Source organism: Rhinolophus sinicus, linkage group LG03, assembly GCF_036562045.2.
Source record: "Rhinolophus sinicus isolate RSC01 linkage group LG03, ASM3656204v1, whole genome shotgun sequence".
In the NCBI taxonomy this organism is placed as follows: Eukaryota; Metazoa; Chordata; class Mammalia; order Chiroptera; family Rhinolophidae; genus Rhinolophus; species Rhinolophus sinicus.
This window is the reverse complement of record NC_133753.1, coordinates 71,430,950-71,446,271: the sequence shown is the minus strand read 5'-3', so window position 1 is coordinate 71,446,271 and position 15,322 is coordinate 71,430,950. Positions and strand designations below refer to the sequence as shown.

The following is a 15,322-nucleotide window of genomic DNA, read 5'->3' as shown; positions in this document are numbered from 1 at the left end:
ATACCTTCTATTTCTTTGCTGAGACTGTTTACATTTTCATTTGTTTCAAGCAGGTTCATAATTGTTCCTTTACGCTTTTTTCTGACAGCTGGTGTAAAATCCTTGTCAGGGAATTCCAAGATTGTGTCATCTCAGTGTTGGTGTTTGTTGATTATCTCTCCTCTTTCAAAATCTCAAAAGGCTAAGATTTTCCTGATTCTTGGTATGATAAGTGATTTTCTATTAGATCCTGGACATTTGGAGTATTACCTTAATGAGACTGAACTTTGTTTATCTTATATCAGTAGGTCTCCACTGACCCCATGCTATTGGGGAAACGCGGGCTCCCCCTCTTTGGTACTGCCTCGGTAGGGTGGGGGGTCTGGCTCCCCACGGGCCTTGCTGATGGGGTGGGGACCTGCAGACTTTGTGTGGAGTGCAGCAGGAATTATCCAAGAAGTCTGTCCTGATGGGCTGCCTTTCCCCTTCCTGCGCTCCTTGGGGATTCTTCATCTCTGCCTGTTAACTGTTCCTGGGCTTCAGGTTTCTCCAGGACCCAGGATTATTGACAAATACTCGAAGGTCAAGTGCTACTGCACACACGGCAGGCAGAGCCCAGTTTTTTTCTTTGTGGGCCTGAATTGCCTGCCGGAATGACTGGACGATGACACTCCGTCATTTATATGCCTCTATGAAGTCATGGTTCCCCACTACGGAAGTGCACCTTAAATGAGCTGCAAACGTTTCATCATAATGGAGTTCCAAAACTTGTCACTTCTCTTCTGGAGAGGCCAATGGAGCCGTGGGTTGGCATCACGAGGATGCTTGAAAGACACCAGCTCCGCCCGGGATGCTGGGTTCCTGTTGTTGATTGCTACATAGTCCTCCCGCAGGTACCGCTTTATGGCGATGTGCGTCATGGCGTACCCACCGTCTGGACTGGCTCTTTTTTCTTTTGGGGGTAATAAATAAGTAGGAAAATATGAAACAAAAAATATACATGCAATTAAGCTGAGAACATTTTATTTCCAGGATTTGGGAAAGAAACAAGTTTATGAACTCAAAAGTGATTAGAAAACATCTCCTTTGAGGTGTAGGCATTGGGTTAAATTGGTTTGGAGCGATGTCTTTCCTTTAATCCAGCTCCTTCTGCTCAGGTGCAGGTAAGCCTCCAGCTACCTAGATGTCGCTGTGGCTCCATGATGAGGGTGGGTATGAGTCTCTGTGGTTATGAAGTTGGGGGCGGAGAAGCCGAGAGTGGCTGGGAAATGATGGCTGAGGAAGAGGAGGAAGTCAAACAGATCTTGCAGAAATTGCAGGTGGGGCCATAGATTAAAATCCATATGTGCTATTGTTATCGGGAGCCCCGTTTATGCAGTACCTGCGAATTCCTTGGCACGTACACGACGCTGCCTGTGTCCCTGTGGTTACTGTAACTTCCGTAGGTGCAGCCGCAGCCGGAAAGCGGAGGGGAGCAGCCGGTGTGTTTGGACCTCCTGCCGCTGACCCGACTGCAGTTAATTTCAGTCCTGTAGGGAGAGTATTTGTTGCTTCTAACTTGATCCCTGCACATTCTTGTAAAGTTTTATTCCCTCGATTCACCCATAACAAATAGCAAAAAACCTGTATTGCACATCTATTACTGCATGTTTTGATCCCCACAAAGGCCGTTTCTTCGGTACTTTTTTGCTTTCAAATTGGCAACAGCCACAGTAATGGCTTGCACCGCCTGGATCCTGGTTACTCATTTTAGAACTTCACAGTTTTGTTTTGTTTTTGCACACTGCGGAATCCCAGTTTGGGGTCTGATGTAGAGGGGTCCAGACTCCACCCAGTCCACAGATGACTGCAGTTTTGACGAGTCTGTTTTTCCTCGGTAGGTGGGAGCTAACTAGTTGCTTGGCTCTTTATTTTTCTTTTAATGACCCATGATTTTTCTTAAACCTCAGAAACTTAATTCTTTGTGTTCTAAGGCAGCCTGGAATTTAAACATTAGACCTGTGACAGGCTTGTAACTTGCTTAAAGGCTTCTAATGCAAATGTTTAAACATTGGTGAGATTTTGCTGCTTTTTTTTTAGCAGATTAAAATAAAAATTTTTAGAATGTGAACTTTACCTCGTTACCAGTTGACCTGGATTAACTTAATTTTATTCCCTCGTCTTGATCCTGGCTCCATATTAGAAATATTGTTAAAGTGCATATGTTTGTATATGTATAGAAAAAAAATCTGAAAATGTATGCTAAACAGTGGTTATCCCTGAGGTTGTTGGGGCGATGAAGATTTTTTTACTTTGTATTTTCTACATGTACCTACTTGAGTTTTAACAACTTATATATGTTGATTTTGCCATGAGAAAAAAGTTATTAAAAGTGTTCAATCCAGCAAAACAAAACAAAATCACCACAAAACTAAACAATTTTGCTTTAGCAACTACAAACAAACAATAAGACCCTCTCTAAAATACCTGATTTGCAGCCATGCTGATTGCAGGGCAAAAGGAAATAGGTTGTAATTTTGGCTGAGAACTGTTTTCCTGTGCTCATTTGTGGTAGATGCACTAAGCATCTGGGCAGAGGATGCTTGGGGTATCTTGGGGTAAGTGGGGCAGGTGCAGGAATGGAACGGGAATGCAGTGGAGGAGAGGAAGAGGAGAGTGATGTTTCTCTCCGTGGGAATGGTAGTAGGCTTTGGTTTCATTCTTATAGGCATCTTAGGGTAGAAGGAATGCATGAAAGGATATTTCTCCAAGTGTGTTTTTACAGACCATTTTCATTACAGTCATCTAAGGTACTTGTTAAAATGCAGAATTTTGAGTTTGGTTCAAACTACTGAAATCACAATCTGCAGGGTGGGTCTGGGAAATAACACACAATAAAATGTGAAAAGCACAGCTGCAGAGGGTGCTAGTCCATTCTCTTTGTTCTTGGTAGGATTTTAAATTAAGTAGAGGACATAAGTATTTGTTAGAGACAGGGATGATTCATTAATTCATTCAGTCAGTTTACTTAATGAGAGCCTCTCATGTCCCAAGTCCTGTAGCAGTGCTCAGGTATAGCTGTAAACAAAACAGATCAAGTCCCTCCTATCACGGAGCTTACATGCCAGTGGTGGTGACAGATAATAGACACTTAGTGAATAGGCCACATAATTTCAACTGATAAGTGCTATGAAGAAAAATAAGGGTGCTTTAACAGCGGACAGAGGAGGAGGGGCTTACTTTAGTTTGGGCAGTCAGGGAAAGCCTCTCTGAGAAGTTGATATTTGAACTGAGATCTAAATGATGATGAGAAATGAGCCATGTAAAGATCTGGGGAAAGTTTCCAGGCAGAGAGAACCCTATGTGTAAAGACCCCGAGGCAGGATTGAGCTAGGGGATTTGCCCCTCTTAGCCCATGTGGCTTGAGTATTGTAGGAGGCAGAGTGGTAAGAAGTGAAGTTTGTGGCAGGGTGAGTAGTGGGAGGTCAGATCACACAGTCTTCCAGGCCATGGTAAGGAGATACATAGATTTTGTTCTATCTACAGCGGGAAACTGAGGGTTTGTGATATGATGGACATTTTTGTAGGGTCACTCTCACTATAATGAGGAGAATGGGAGAGAGTAGAAGCAAGATGATCAGGTAAGAAGTTCTTGTAATAATCCAGGCAAGTAATGAGGCTGGTTTGGTGCAGGATAGTCATAGTGGGATGGAGACAAGTAGATGGATTTAGGATGTGCTGTAGAAGAAGTTAAGACTTGATGGAATAGTATTATGTATTTCTGCTGTTACTGGTTTCAGGAAAGAATAGACACCTTTGCCTGGTGTCACAGGAGCACTCAGATAGGAGCATTTAAAAGAGGAAAGATAACATTTACTTGGGAAGCATGCAAGAGAGCCAGAAGGTGACTTGACAAGAACAAAACAAAACAGAACAAAAACCCAAAAAACACAAGTATTTAACAGAACAAAATCCTGCAAAAATACCAAGGTTATCAAGCTTAAATTGGTCTATTTGTCATTGGAAAACAACGACTCTCACATGTTACCATATTCATAAATATTCAAAAGTCATATACTTTCAGGTAGCAGCCTAGGAAAGATCAGGGATAAGATTGTTTTTGTTAGGAAGTCCAGTTCTTAGGGTACATTTCAAAGTTTTATACTTTGGGGACCAGTCCCAGATAGGATTATTTTATTAACTTTCATTCTAATCTCAAGTTGCAAAGTGGTAAGTGAAGTACTTAACCATAATTTGGGATTCCTGCTGGAGCTTGGAGAGAGAACTATTATCACAGTTCAGATTGTCCTCAGCTATCATCATGGTGCAGAGACTGGCATGGGACAACGTGAGAGTGGGCCTGGGACACTAGCCCTGTCTACCTGCCCCTCGTGTTATTCCTACGTGAGATAGAGAATCAGTATTTCTAGGCAAAGAGCTGGTATAGCTAGCCAGTCTCAAGTTTTCTTGTCTGTCGTTCTCTCCACTTAATGGTACCATCCTTACACTTCCTAGGAACTGGTGGGTCAACTCTATTCATTTCGAGACTGCTATTTCGAGACACACAGTGTTGAGGATGCTGGGAGGAAGCAGCAAGATGTGCGAGAGGAGATGGAGAAGACCCTGCAGCAGATGGAGGAAGTCGTGGGTATGAGTCCCAAAAAAGCATGCAACCCCCTGCCCTTCATTGAAATGTAACAGAGTTTTGTAATCTCTTTGTCCTTCAAACTCATTTTCCTAAAGTTTGATTATAGCAAATGCCATGAAATAAAAGAGCATCCTTATTGCTTGGACTTTTGCAGTGATCTTATTATCTGATCTTTCTGCCTCTAATTTGTTTTATTTCCAAATCAACTTATATAATGACCATTGCCATCGCCTTTCTAAATCATTACTTCATGCATTTAATCCTATCCTTTTGTCTGTCTCTTTGCTCAAGTATCTTCAAAGATTCCTATTGTTGAGTGGTTGAAGTTTAAACCCCTTAAACTGGTATTCAAGTCTCCATTTTCTGACTCCTTTTTTTCCCTACCCTTATCTTTGACGACTTACTTCCAGAAGAAGTTTTTGTTTCATTCAGGTTGGACCATACATTCTCCCATGAACGTGCTACATATATTTCTGCCTCTGTCTTTGTTTACATCGTTTTTCTACCTGGAGGGTCTTGTGTTTTTTCCTTTTCACTTGTTAAAGCCCATTCGTTGGCTATCTGCATGTGTTCCTTTTCATTGTTTTAATTGTTGCTGTATATACTTTGTCCTCTCCACTAGACTGTAAGCCCCTCAAAGGGCTAATGCTTTAGTGATAATGCTTTCTTTGTTACCCCATTTCATAACAGTACTCTGTATATTGTAGGTTTTCAATAAGAGGTTTGTTCATAAAGGTTGTCCTTAACTATTTCATTTCTAGTTATTCCTTAAGAGAAAGTGTCCTGGTCTTATCTGTAAGACGGCCTGGGTTTTTCCATTTTCTTTTATCTCTTTCCCCTTTCCACTTAGGTTCTGTCCAGGGCAAGGCACAGGTTCTGATGCTGACCGGGAAGGCACTGAATGTGACTCCTGACTATAGCCCTAAGGCTGAGGAGCTTCTGTCAAAGGCTGTGAAACTGGAGCCCACGCTGGTGGAAGCCTGGAACCAGCTGGGTGAGGTGTACTGGAAGAAAGGGGACATTGCAGCTGCCCACACCTGCTTCTCAGGAGCCCTCACCCATGTGAGCAGCCCACTGTCCCCTCAGACAACACCGATGGGAAACATGGGATTCCTTTGGTTCTGTGAATTTCCCTAGGATATGAATACCAGAGTAGAACTGTATTGGAACTAGGAGAACAGAATCAGAAGGGAGGAAGGGTGGGGAACAGGACTGGATGAGGAAAATGGACAGGGGACTGAGAAAGGAAGAAGATGATGGGATCAGGTTCACAGGTAGATGGGAAGTGAAGAAAAGTTAGCAGCCAAGTTGATCCTTGTAGATGTGGGTCGAAGATACAGATGGCATGCCGTAAGAATTAAGATGACAAATTAGGTTTAGGAAGATGGAGATAGAATGGGTGTGGAAAGGGGAAACAGAATCCGGAAGGTTGAGTGTATATCTTCTCCATTTGCAGTGCAAGAACAAAGTCTCCCTTCAAAACCTGTCCATGGTGCTTCGCCAGCTGCGGACTGACTCTGGAGATGAACATTCTCGCCATGTCATGGACAGTGTCCGACAGGCCAAATTGGCTGTGCAGATGGATATCCATGATGGTCGCTCCTGGTGTGAGTGCTCTCAAAAGATCTCCAGCAGGTGTCTAGAGCAGGGGTTCTCAGCTATGGCCGCATACCAGGGCATATCTGTTGAGGCTGCCTCTAAGTGTGAAGCCAGGGAATTTGTTTTGAAGAAGTCCACAGGGTATTCTGATGAGCCACTATTCTAGGAACTCTTGGAACTTTTCATCTGAGAGAGAAGGCTTGTGTTTCCACATAAGCAATGTGGGGCATTTGTGCACTGCGCTCCTGTTTCTCCTTCAGGTCTGTGTTTGCCTCTTTATCCCAGTGGAATGTGGGGTATACTAGAGTATCATCACCGGTTTGTGTCAGGTGTGAGGCCTTTTAAGTAGACTTTTGAGGGTGACTAAGATAGATCGTTTCTTGAACTTGAGCTCTGAGACGACCCACCATTGTTTCAGTTTTTTTCTCCTCTCTGGGACAGGATGGCTAGAGTGGGCTGGAGGTGGATATTTCCTTCCTTTAGGTCAGTTACACTCTGGTTAACTCGTTTCTCTAGAGGGCAGGCTGATTAAGTCTTGTGAAGAACAGAGTACTCTAGCATATTTCAAAATGGTTTCTTTTACCGCTCCCCCTGCTGGGAGTACGAGTTGGTTTTTTTCTCTGATATTTGCTGTGGGAACCTGATTGAGCTCCTGGAGGTAAAACTCACAATATTGTGGGTGCCCCTTATGATTGGGACCTCTGCAGTTTTTCCAGATTTGTCCACGCTGAGCCTCCAGTAATTTATCAATTACAGTTCAGGTTTTCATTCCCCGGCACTGTTTCCTGTGGCACCTTGTGAGTTTCTGCTTGGGTATGCCATAACTCCCTGTAGTTCCCCGTCTGTCTCTCCAGTTATGGGGGCCATGGTATACCCTGTGTTGTACCCTCTCTTACGGATCCAAGAAGAGCTGTGATTTTTTTTAGTCTGTTCAGCTTTTTACTTATTAGGATGGAGTGGCGACTGTCAAGCTCCTTCCAGGTGGAGCTGTAAACCCCGTGTTTCTTTTTCAGATATTCTGGGGAATGCATACCTTTCTCTTTACTTCAATACTGGCCAGAACCCCAAGATCTCCCAGCAAGCCCTCAGTGCCTATGCCCAAGCAGTAAGTATTTATAGTCACCCAGGCCAGATGAAGAGAAGCAGCGACAGAAGTCAGTCTTCCTGGTGCTCATTAGCAAGCAGGATGGGCATTGTTTGCCATGTGGTTTTGCACAGCCATGTCTGTAGGATTGACTTATTTCTTCTTACAACGTCAGTATTAGTAACCATTTGCAGTGTAGAGCCTCAGAGCTCCTCGAGCTGCCTAGATTTACAGGCGTGTATAACTAAAGCACAGAACCCATCCCAACATGTTCATCTTTTATAAATGGGAAAAAAGTCTATATTAAAATAATGGCTATTTGTGTGTGTATTTTAAGAAAAATGAAAATGCTAATACTTAAGTATAAATTAAGTGCTTTCCCCAGATTAGCCAATAGGTAGTATGGAACCCACTCTGCATCACCTCCTAGGAATTATTTCACTGGAGTTCATGCTTTGCTTAGGCTTTCAGGCTGTTTTTATACTGATAGCCACTTGCACGGGGGTTTTCTTCAGGCTTTGACTCATTAAAAGGTTCACATTGGCCTACTTTTTTTTTAAAAGATTTTATTGGGGAAGGGGAACAGGACTTCATTGGGGAACAGTGTGTACTTCCAGGCCTTTTTTCCAAGTCAAGTTGTTGTCCTTTCAGTCTTAGTTGTGGAGGACGCAGCTCAGCTCCAGGTCCAGTTGCCCTTGCTAATTGCAGGGGGCGCAGCCCACCATCCCTTGCGGGACTCGAGGAGTTGAACCAGCAGCTTTGTGGTTGAGAGCCCACTGGCCCATGTGGGAATTGGACTGGCAGCCTTCAGAGTTAGGAGCATGGAGCTCTAACCGCCTGAGCCACCGGGCCGGCCCCACATTGGCCTACTTTTTATTTAGGCTTTATTTATATTCACTTTTCTGCATTTGCTTTCTTCTCTTGACACAGGGAGTTGGTTTTTAACTTACCATTACTTATTTTGTTCTGTGGCAGAATAAAGACTACAGCTTCCTTATATTCCTTTTGCAGTTTAGGGACTGTCCTTTTTTTCAATTAGGGAACTTTTAGGCAGAGGAATTCTATTTTAATCTCTTAATTTAGTTAATGTTTAGAGAATAATATGGTACATTCCTTTAAAATTTTATATTTGGCTTCTGCTAAATAGCTGCTTTTAATTCTTAATTTCTTCACCTAAACCTACATTTATAAATATATGGGAACCAATCATTTAAACAATTTTAACTCATGTTGTTGGTGTTTTGCAATGTGCCAGGCAGTGAATAGAGTTTAAAAAATAAAATGGACACAGCCATGAACGTCGCTAGCAGTTTCTTCACAGCACATCTGTCTGCACTGTCATGTGGTTTCTGGCCTTCTAGTTAAACTAGAGAATCAGAATTTAACTTTCAGTGTGTGTTTTAAGGGGGGGTTGGATATAGAAACATGATTCTCCCGGTGTCTGGAGCTGAGGAAATGCATTAATTCGACATCATGTCTTTCCTTGGTTTTCCTCATTTATACCATCATCTCATTATACATTTTTATTTTAATCAGAATTCTTTCACATATTTCTTCTATCTTTATACTATTGCATGGGTAAATTATAATCATATTTTAAAGTTTCATGCACATGCAAAAACCTTGCGGTTTTAGGGACTGTATAATATACCACATCAACAATGACTGTCTAATAGTGTGTGGGTATAGGTAACATTTTGACAAGGAAGAAACTTGAATTTTTTCAGGGAGAGGAGTGTCTAGGACTTGTCGGGCATGGCCATCCTTAAGACTGAGACAGGACCCACTGATGATCTTTTTATCCCACCATAGGAGAAGGTTGACAGGACAGCTTCCAGCAATCCTGACCTTCATCTGAACAGGGCCACGGTAAGATCTGTGGGGGTGGTCATCGGAGAGTCGAATAAATAACATATTTAGGTCTTAGCCTGAGGGGATAACTGAGTATGAATAAGACAAGGTTGGATACAGACTGCAAGAAAAAAGTCAAATTATGCCCTATGACAAACTAGCTCAGTTTGACTTCAGTATCTGGTGGAGTCACTGGAGGGAAAAGAGAAGAGGTTGAGGAGGTGGGAGAGTACATTAAGGATGGGGTGGGCGGCAGTTTAGAAGACTTTTCTGAAATGTTCATTATAAATATAAAAATAGAAGGACCCAATATATGCAACTTCACTATTTTAGAGTTTGGAAGTTAGCGTCTTTGAAATGACTCCATCTTTGGGGTTGTGATCACCCTGAACAGGAAAAAGGATGTTAAGGTGTTACTACTTTAGGATGTTTGTTGTAGGACAGGAATACAACTGGGTAGAAAAACAGTTTATTTCTTGAGAGTCCTAGTCCATTGTGCCATTACTTTTCCCCGCATAGTTTTAAACACACACACACACACACACACTTAAATATACTTATAATTAGGAGGGTTTTGGTTACTTTTTGTGCAGTTACATAAATATGAAGAGAATTATGGGGAGGCCCTGGAGGGCTTCTCTCGAGCTGCAGCCCTGGACCCTGCCTGGCCAGAGCCCCGGCAACGAGAACAACAACTCCTGGAATTCCTGAATAGATTAACCAGCCTCCTTGAGAGCAAGGTAAAGATGTCTGAAGGCTGAATCCTATTTTTTTAGTCTGCTACAGGTCAATAAAATAAGAATAGAATAGGCCTTGGTAGTAGTGACCCAGTAGAAGTGAGTAGGTGGGAGGGAAGGACTAGACTCTCAAGGAGAGTGACTAGTTCCCAGCTTCTTACCTATTGATTTCCCCTTCCTTTGCAGGGAAAGGTGAAGACCAAAAAGTTGCAGAGCATGCTGGGAAGCTTGCGCCCGGCCCATCTAGGCCCTTGTGATGGGCGCTATCAGTCAGCCTCTGGGCAGAAGGTGACCCTGGAGCTCAAGCCACTGAGTGTGCTGCAGCCTGGTGTGAACAGTGGTGCCGTGGTCCTGGGAAAGGTGGTGTTCAGCCTCACTACAGAGGAGAAAGTCCCCTTGTGAGTTCTTGCCTTTCCTCTGTTTCATTCTTTTGAGCTAATGCTCTCACTTCCTGGCCTTTCTCTCACAGTTGAGGACATTGTTAGGGGTCACAGTTTAGTGAGATCTGCTTCCCTTCTGTGACTGTCCTAGTAGCAGGTTTTGTCTATGTGATGTTTGACGATCTCTCTGTAGATTCTGGTACCACCCAGCTTTTTCCCTATTTCAATAAATGTGTATGGAGCTGCTGCTATAGGTGTTGTAGGGAGTTAAAAAAACAAAACAAAAAAAGAAATGTAAAAGATTCAAGTGAATTGTGCATGTAGTCTAGCAGAGGAGATGAGTTAAAAATATTCATTTAGACATTTTTTATTTTTTTAAGGAGGGCACAGCTCACAGTGGCCCATGCGGGGATCAAACTGGCAACCTTGGTGTTATCAGCACCACCCTCTAACCAACTGAGCTAACTGACCACCCCTCATTTAGAAAATTTTTGACTCTTAAAAAATTAGGGTATAATCAGTGCATCACTGCTCACTCACTTCCAGGAAGTTCTTTTGTGTTCCTTCCAGTCGCTCCCTGTTTTTGTCCCCCTATTGAGGATTAGTTTTCTTGTTTTAACTCAGCAAATTTTTCATTCTTAAAGATTCAGTTTGATTGTCTCTTCAAGGAAACCTTCCCTGCTTTTCGATTTGAACATTTTTCCTCTGGGTTTCCATGCCCAGCCTTTGGCTTTACTGAATTCAGCACAAGGGAAATGTTATTCTAGTATTTACATACTAGAATGTATAGCTAGTTACAGCTGGACTGTAAGTGACGGTGTAACTGCCTGACTCCTGCTAGACTATAAGCTCACTCATAGCTGAACTGGTATCTTTCTGCTAAGCACAGTGCTTGATAATAATAGGTACTCAGTGAAAATTTGTGGAATTAAGTTGACAGAGAGTTTTATGAAGGTTGTGATTCTTAAATTGATAGGCCAGGAATAATGTTTTAGCTGCAACATTTTGCACTAGTTCATTAATATTTGCTGAATGGTATCAGTGTACATGTGTCCCAAGTTCTTGGCAAAATGACAGGTTGATGAATCTTGTGTATGTTCTCTAAAGATATTACGTATCTAAGACAAACAAGGACTCAGATGTCCATAGTAGATGATGGCACCTGTCATAGGGTTTCCAGTTAAGTAATGAAGCACTTGTTTTAATGGTATTTTAAAACCACTCTTCTGTTCTTCTCTCCTGCCCACTTTACTTCCCCCTGACCCTTCTTAACCTGGCAGTACCTTTGGCCTGGTAGATTCTGATGGACCTTGCTGTGCCGTGATGGTGTATAACATGGTGCAGAGTTGGGGAGTACTCATTGGGGACTCTGTAGCCATCCCTGAGCCCAACCTTCGGCTTCACCAAATTCAGCACAAGGGAAAGGTGAGTGATGGCTAGGATTCTTTCTCAACACCTAGGCTCTGAAAGTGGGACCAAGTTTATCTCTTTTTAAAAATACAGAGGGTGCCAAAAAATGTATACACATTTTAACAAAGGAAAAACCTATTAAAATTGTATAATACTCAGTATATACCGATAATACAAGATGAATGTAAGTCACGTTTGACTTCTGCAGTTACAAGAGGTGCTCAAAGCGGTTACCATAGTGTCCAGACACTTCTGATTATGGCGAACTACTACTTGAGCAACGTTGACCAAAGTGTCCACTTGTATACATTTTTTTGGCATCCTTGGTAAGTAAAGTAATGCATATGGCATAATATATATATATGTGTATATATATATATATACACACACACATATGTATACATGTATATATATATATACATACACACATATATACATACATATATATACACATACATACATACATATATATGTAATTTTTACTAAAAAGGGAGACTACTGGTAAAGAAAAAGAATTAAAAAAATGGATAGAACAAAGACAAATACTGTATGATGTCACTTATATGTGGAATCTAAAAAAGCCTAACTTGTAGAAAACAGAGAGTAGAATGGTGGGTACTGTGGGTGGGGGAATTGAGAAGATGTTGTTTAAGGGTAAAAACTTGTAACCAATAGATAAGTAAGTCCTGGAGATCTAATTCACAGCACCGTGATTATAGACAAAAATATGGCATTACAAACTTCAGAGTTGCTGAGAGACTAGATCTTAATTGTTCCCACCACAAAAGAGAAACGATAATTATGTGACGTGATAGAGGTGTTAGCTAACTCCAGGGTGGTGATCATACTTTAACGTAGAAATGTATGAGATCAGCATGTTGTATCCCTTAAACTTACACAATGTTATTTGTTATCTATCTCAATTAAAAAAAAAAAAAAGAATTGCAGTATTGCCACTCAGATGTTAACAATCTGACATGTATACCTCCAGTCTTTTTTATTTTCATAAGTATATTATACACATTCATATGTATATTTTTAATCATGTGTAGAATATCATATGCAAATGTTTGTGTGAACATTTCCTGGGTTTTTACATATTCTACAACATTGTTCTGAGTTGACACATAGAGAAGGTGGTGATGATGATGATGATAGTAAAAATTTACTGAACACTTAACTGACTGCTAGATACTGTGCTAAAAGCTTTACTGCCTGCACTGGCTCATTTAATCCTCATAAAAACTCTGAGAGTAGGTATTTAACCACTTTTTCACCAGGTAGATCAGGGGTTGGCAAACTATAGCCCATTCACCATATCTGGCTCACTGCCTGTTTTTGTATGGCCTATAAGATAAGAATAGTTACAATATTTTTAAGTGGAAAAAATTGAATGAGAATAATAATTTGTGATAACATAAAAATTACAAGAAATTCAGATTTCAGTGTTTCGAGGTAAATTTTTGAAACAAAGTCTCACTCATTTGTTTATTATTGTCTGTGGTAGCTTTTGCACTATTGTGTCAGAGTTGAATAGTTCTGTGACAGAGACCCTATGACCCACAATTCCTAAAATATTTATTATTTGGCCCTTTACGGAAAAAAATTTGCTGACTCCAGATCTAGATTATTTCCGTTTTATTCCTGTGACAAAAGCACTATAGCAAGTATTTTTATAGCTGCCCATATCTATGGTTATTTCCTTAAAGAATTTCTAAGGTAGAATCCTGGCTCCAGAGGGTATGCGGACATCTAAGATTTTTGATACATATTGCCAAATTATTTTTTGGAAGGTTGGACCAGTTATTACCAAAAGTGGATGTGAGTAATTGTTTCCCTGTAGTTTTCTTCTCAACTGTAGAAATCTTTGAACAATTATTTGCTGATTTTATATGAAAAATATAGCATCAATATTGTTTGGCTTTGGTTTCTTGATTGTTGGTGAGGTTGAACATTTTATCTTATGTTTATTGACTGTTATAAATTGCCATTTTATTGGCCACTGCCTATATTGCTGTTAGTTTATTTAAAAAAAATTGATTTATGAGAACTCTTTGATTTACCTCTTTACTTTGACTTAAAAGAGTCCCTTTCACACTTCCAGTGGGACAATTTGGATGAAAATCTTTTAACAACATATTTTACAACTTAAAGTACCCTTGAACTGATAAAGTGAGCTGATACCTTTTCTGTTATCAGGAGAATGTCTAAACCACACTTTCTGTTCCTTCCTCCTGCTATAAAGGGAGAAGTATCTTTATAACTTTAGATCTGGCAGGTTAAGTTAGGGCCTTACAAACACTTGGAGAAACTCTTGGAATCAGAGTTTCTCAGAATTTCCACCGGCTCTGGCTGGCTGCTGTGTGGTTTCTAGTTAAAATTGTCATCAAACACTGGGAAGGACCAATTCTGTGAGAGCAGCCTTTTGTTAGGCAGTGCCAGGAATCTGTCTTTTTTTGAATCAGAGAATTGTTTTATTCTTGTAGTGACACTGCTTGTACCCTACCTGCCCCAGATTTTTCTTCTGAAGATTGAAAACTTTGGGGAAATGATATCCCTTTTCTTAGCTCAGCTTTGTTGAATATGAGATGGAGGTTAGGGGGGTATATACTGAAGGGGGAGAAAGGAGGAGGAAGTCACAGGTAGTATATCCCCATGCTGGAGTCTGTCCCATCTTAGGATCTATAATGAACCTGTGTGTGTTTGTCTTTTATAGGACTATTCCTTCTCCAGTGTCCGCGTGGAGACACCCCTCCTGCTAGTGGTGAATGGGAAGCCTCAGGGCTCCAACAGCCAGGCTGCTGCTACCGTGGCATCACGGCCACAGTGTGAATGACCTACTTAACTTGCATGCTAAAGAGGGAGTGGAGGCGAGGACATAAGCTCAAGGGCATTCATCAGCTGGACCAGCTGGACTAGCCACATCCAATGACTCAACCGGAATGGGGGGATGTTTTAGATGAGGTCTTTCCCTTCCTCTGCCCTGTAAGACGTTTTGTGTCCTTTCTTTGCTGTTATCATGTTCTATCTCTGTCTGGGGCCACACACTCCCCTAGTATATCTCTCCTGCCTCTCTGTTGCTCTTCTGTGTCTTAGGCAAAGAGCATGGAGTTGGTAGAAGTGTTGGGATCTTGACAGAGGACAGAATTCCCAAGGTTCCTGTTCTTGCCTCCTTCCTGAGCCTCATGTGTATATATCATTTCAATATTTATTGCCAAGGGAGGGGGCTTAATTTTTTAATGGCTTGGTTTTTAAGCAGTTTTTTTTTATTTTTATTTTTAAAATTTAGGTTTATCCCCTTCTTTGGGGCTGGAACAGAATTAAATTTCTTTGGAAAAAAAATATTGTGTAGTTTGGCCTGCTTCATTGTTTCCAGGCTTGGATTCTTGGTTTTTAGGATCATGTCAATCCATTAGGGTAATACCTCCCCCCCACCCCCCACCCCCGCCCTTTTTTCCCCTTTATACAAAAAGTTTATTTCTCTCCTAGTTAAAAGAATTCTGGCAATAGGCAACCCAGGGCAGGAATGGCAACTCTACAGAGTTGCTAGGAACCAGCTTCCCTCCATTTCCTCATTCTGTCATTCCTAGGGATGGTCACCACCATGATCCAAGATGACAGTGGTACTATTCTAATAGTGTTACTAGGCTGAAAA

General features: G+C 41.4%; 1 protein-coding gene across 3 annotated transcripts; it reads left to right on the top strand.

Moving 5' to 3' along the window:
• The first annotated feature begins 748 nt into the window (after positions 1-748).
• TTC5 (tetratricopeptide repeat domain 5) lies at positions 749-15,009 on the top strand. Of its 3 annotated transcripts, none has more exons than XM_074327941.1 (10): positions 749-872; positions 4,474-4,606; positions 5,457-5,668; positions 6,063-6,213; positions 7,219-7,310; positions 9,102-9,158; positions 9,734-9,880; positions 10,064-10,275; positions 11,538-11,682; positions 14,384-15,009. In XM_074327941.1, exons 1-10 carry the CDS (start codon positions 774-776, stop codon positions 14,501-14,503), a joined length of 1,368 nt encoding a protein of 455 aa, XP_074184042.1. In that variant the 5' UTR covers positions 749-773; the 3' UTR covers positions 14,504-15,009. The 3 variants fall into 3 exon arrangements, with proteins under 3 accessions (XP_074184042.1, XP_019574067.1, XP_074184043.1); XM_019718508.2 differs by lacking the exon at positions 749-872 and adding an exon at positions 1,185-1,298; XM_074327942.1 differs by lacking the exon at positions 749-872 and adding an exon at positions 1,835-1,855.
• Positions 15,010-15,322: the final 313 nt, after the last annotated feature.

Bases quoted from the DNA above. Each gene is read 5' to 3' on its own strand.
- TTC5 (XM_019718508.2), top strand. From the start codon at position 1,194: ATGAGTCTCTGTGGTTATGAAGTTGGGGGCGGAGAAGCCGAGAGTGGC. The intron at 6,214-7,218 runs GTGAGTGCTCTC...TTTCTTTTTCAG, and splicing joins CCATGATGGTCGCTCCTGGT to ATATTCTGGGGAATGCATAC. The intron at 9,159-9,733 runs GTAAGATCTGTG...CTTTTTGTGCAG, and splicing joins TTCATCTGAACAGGGCCACG to TTACATAAATATGAAGAGAA.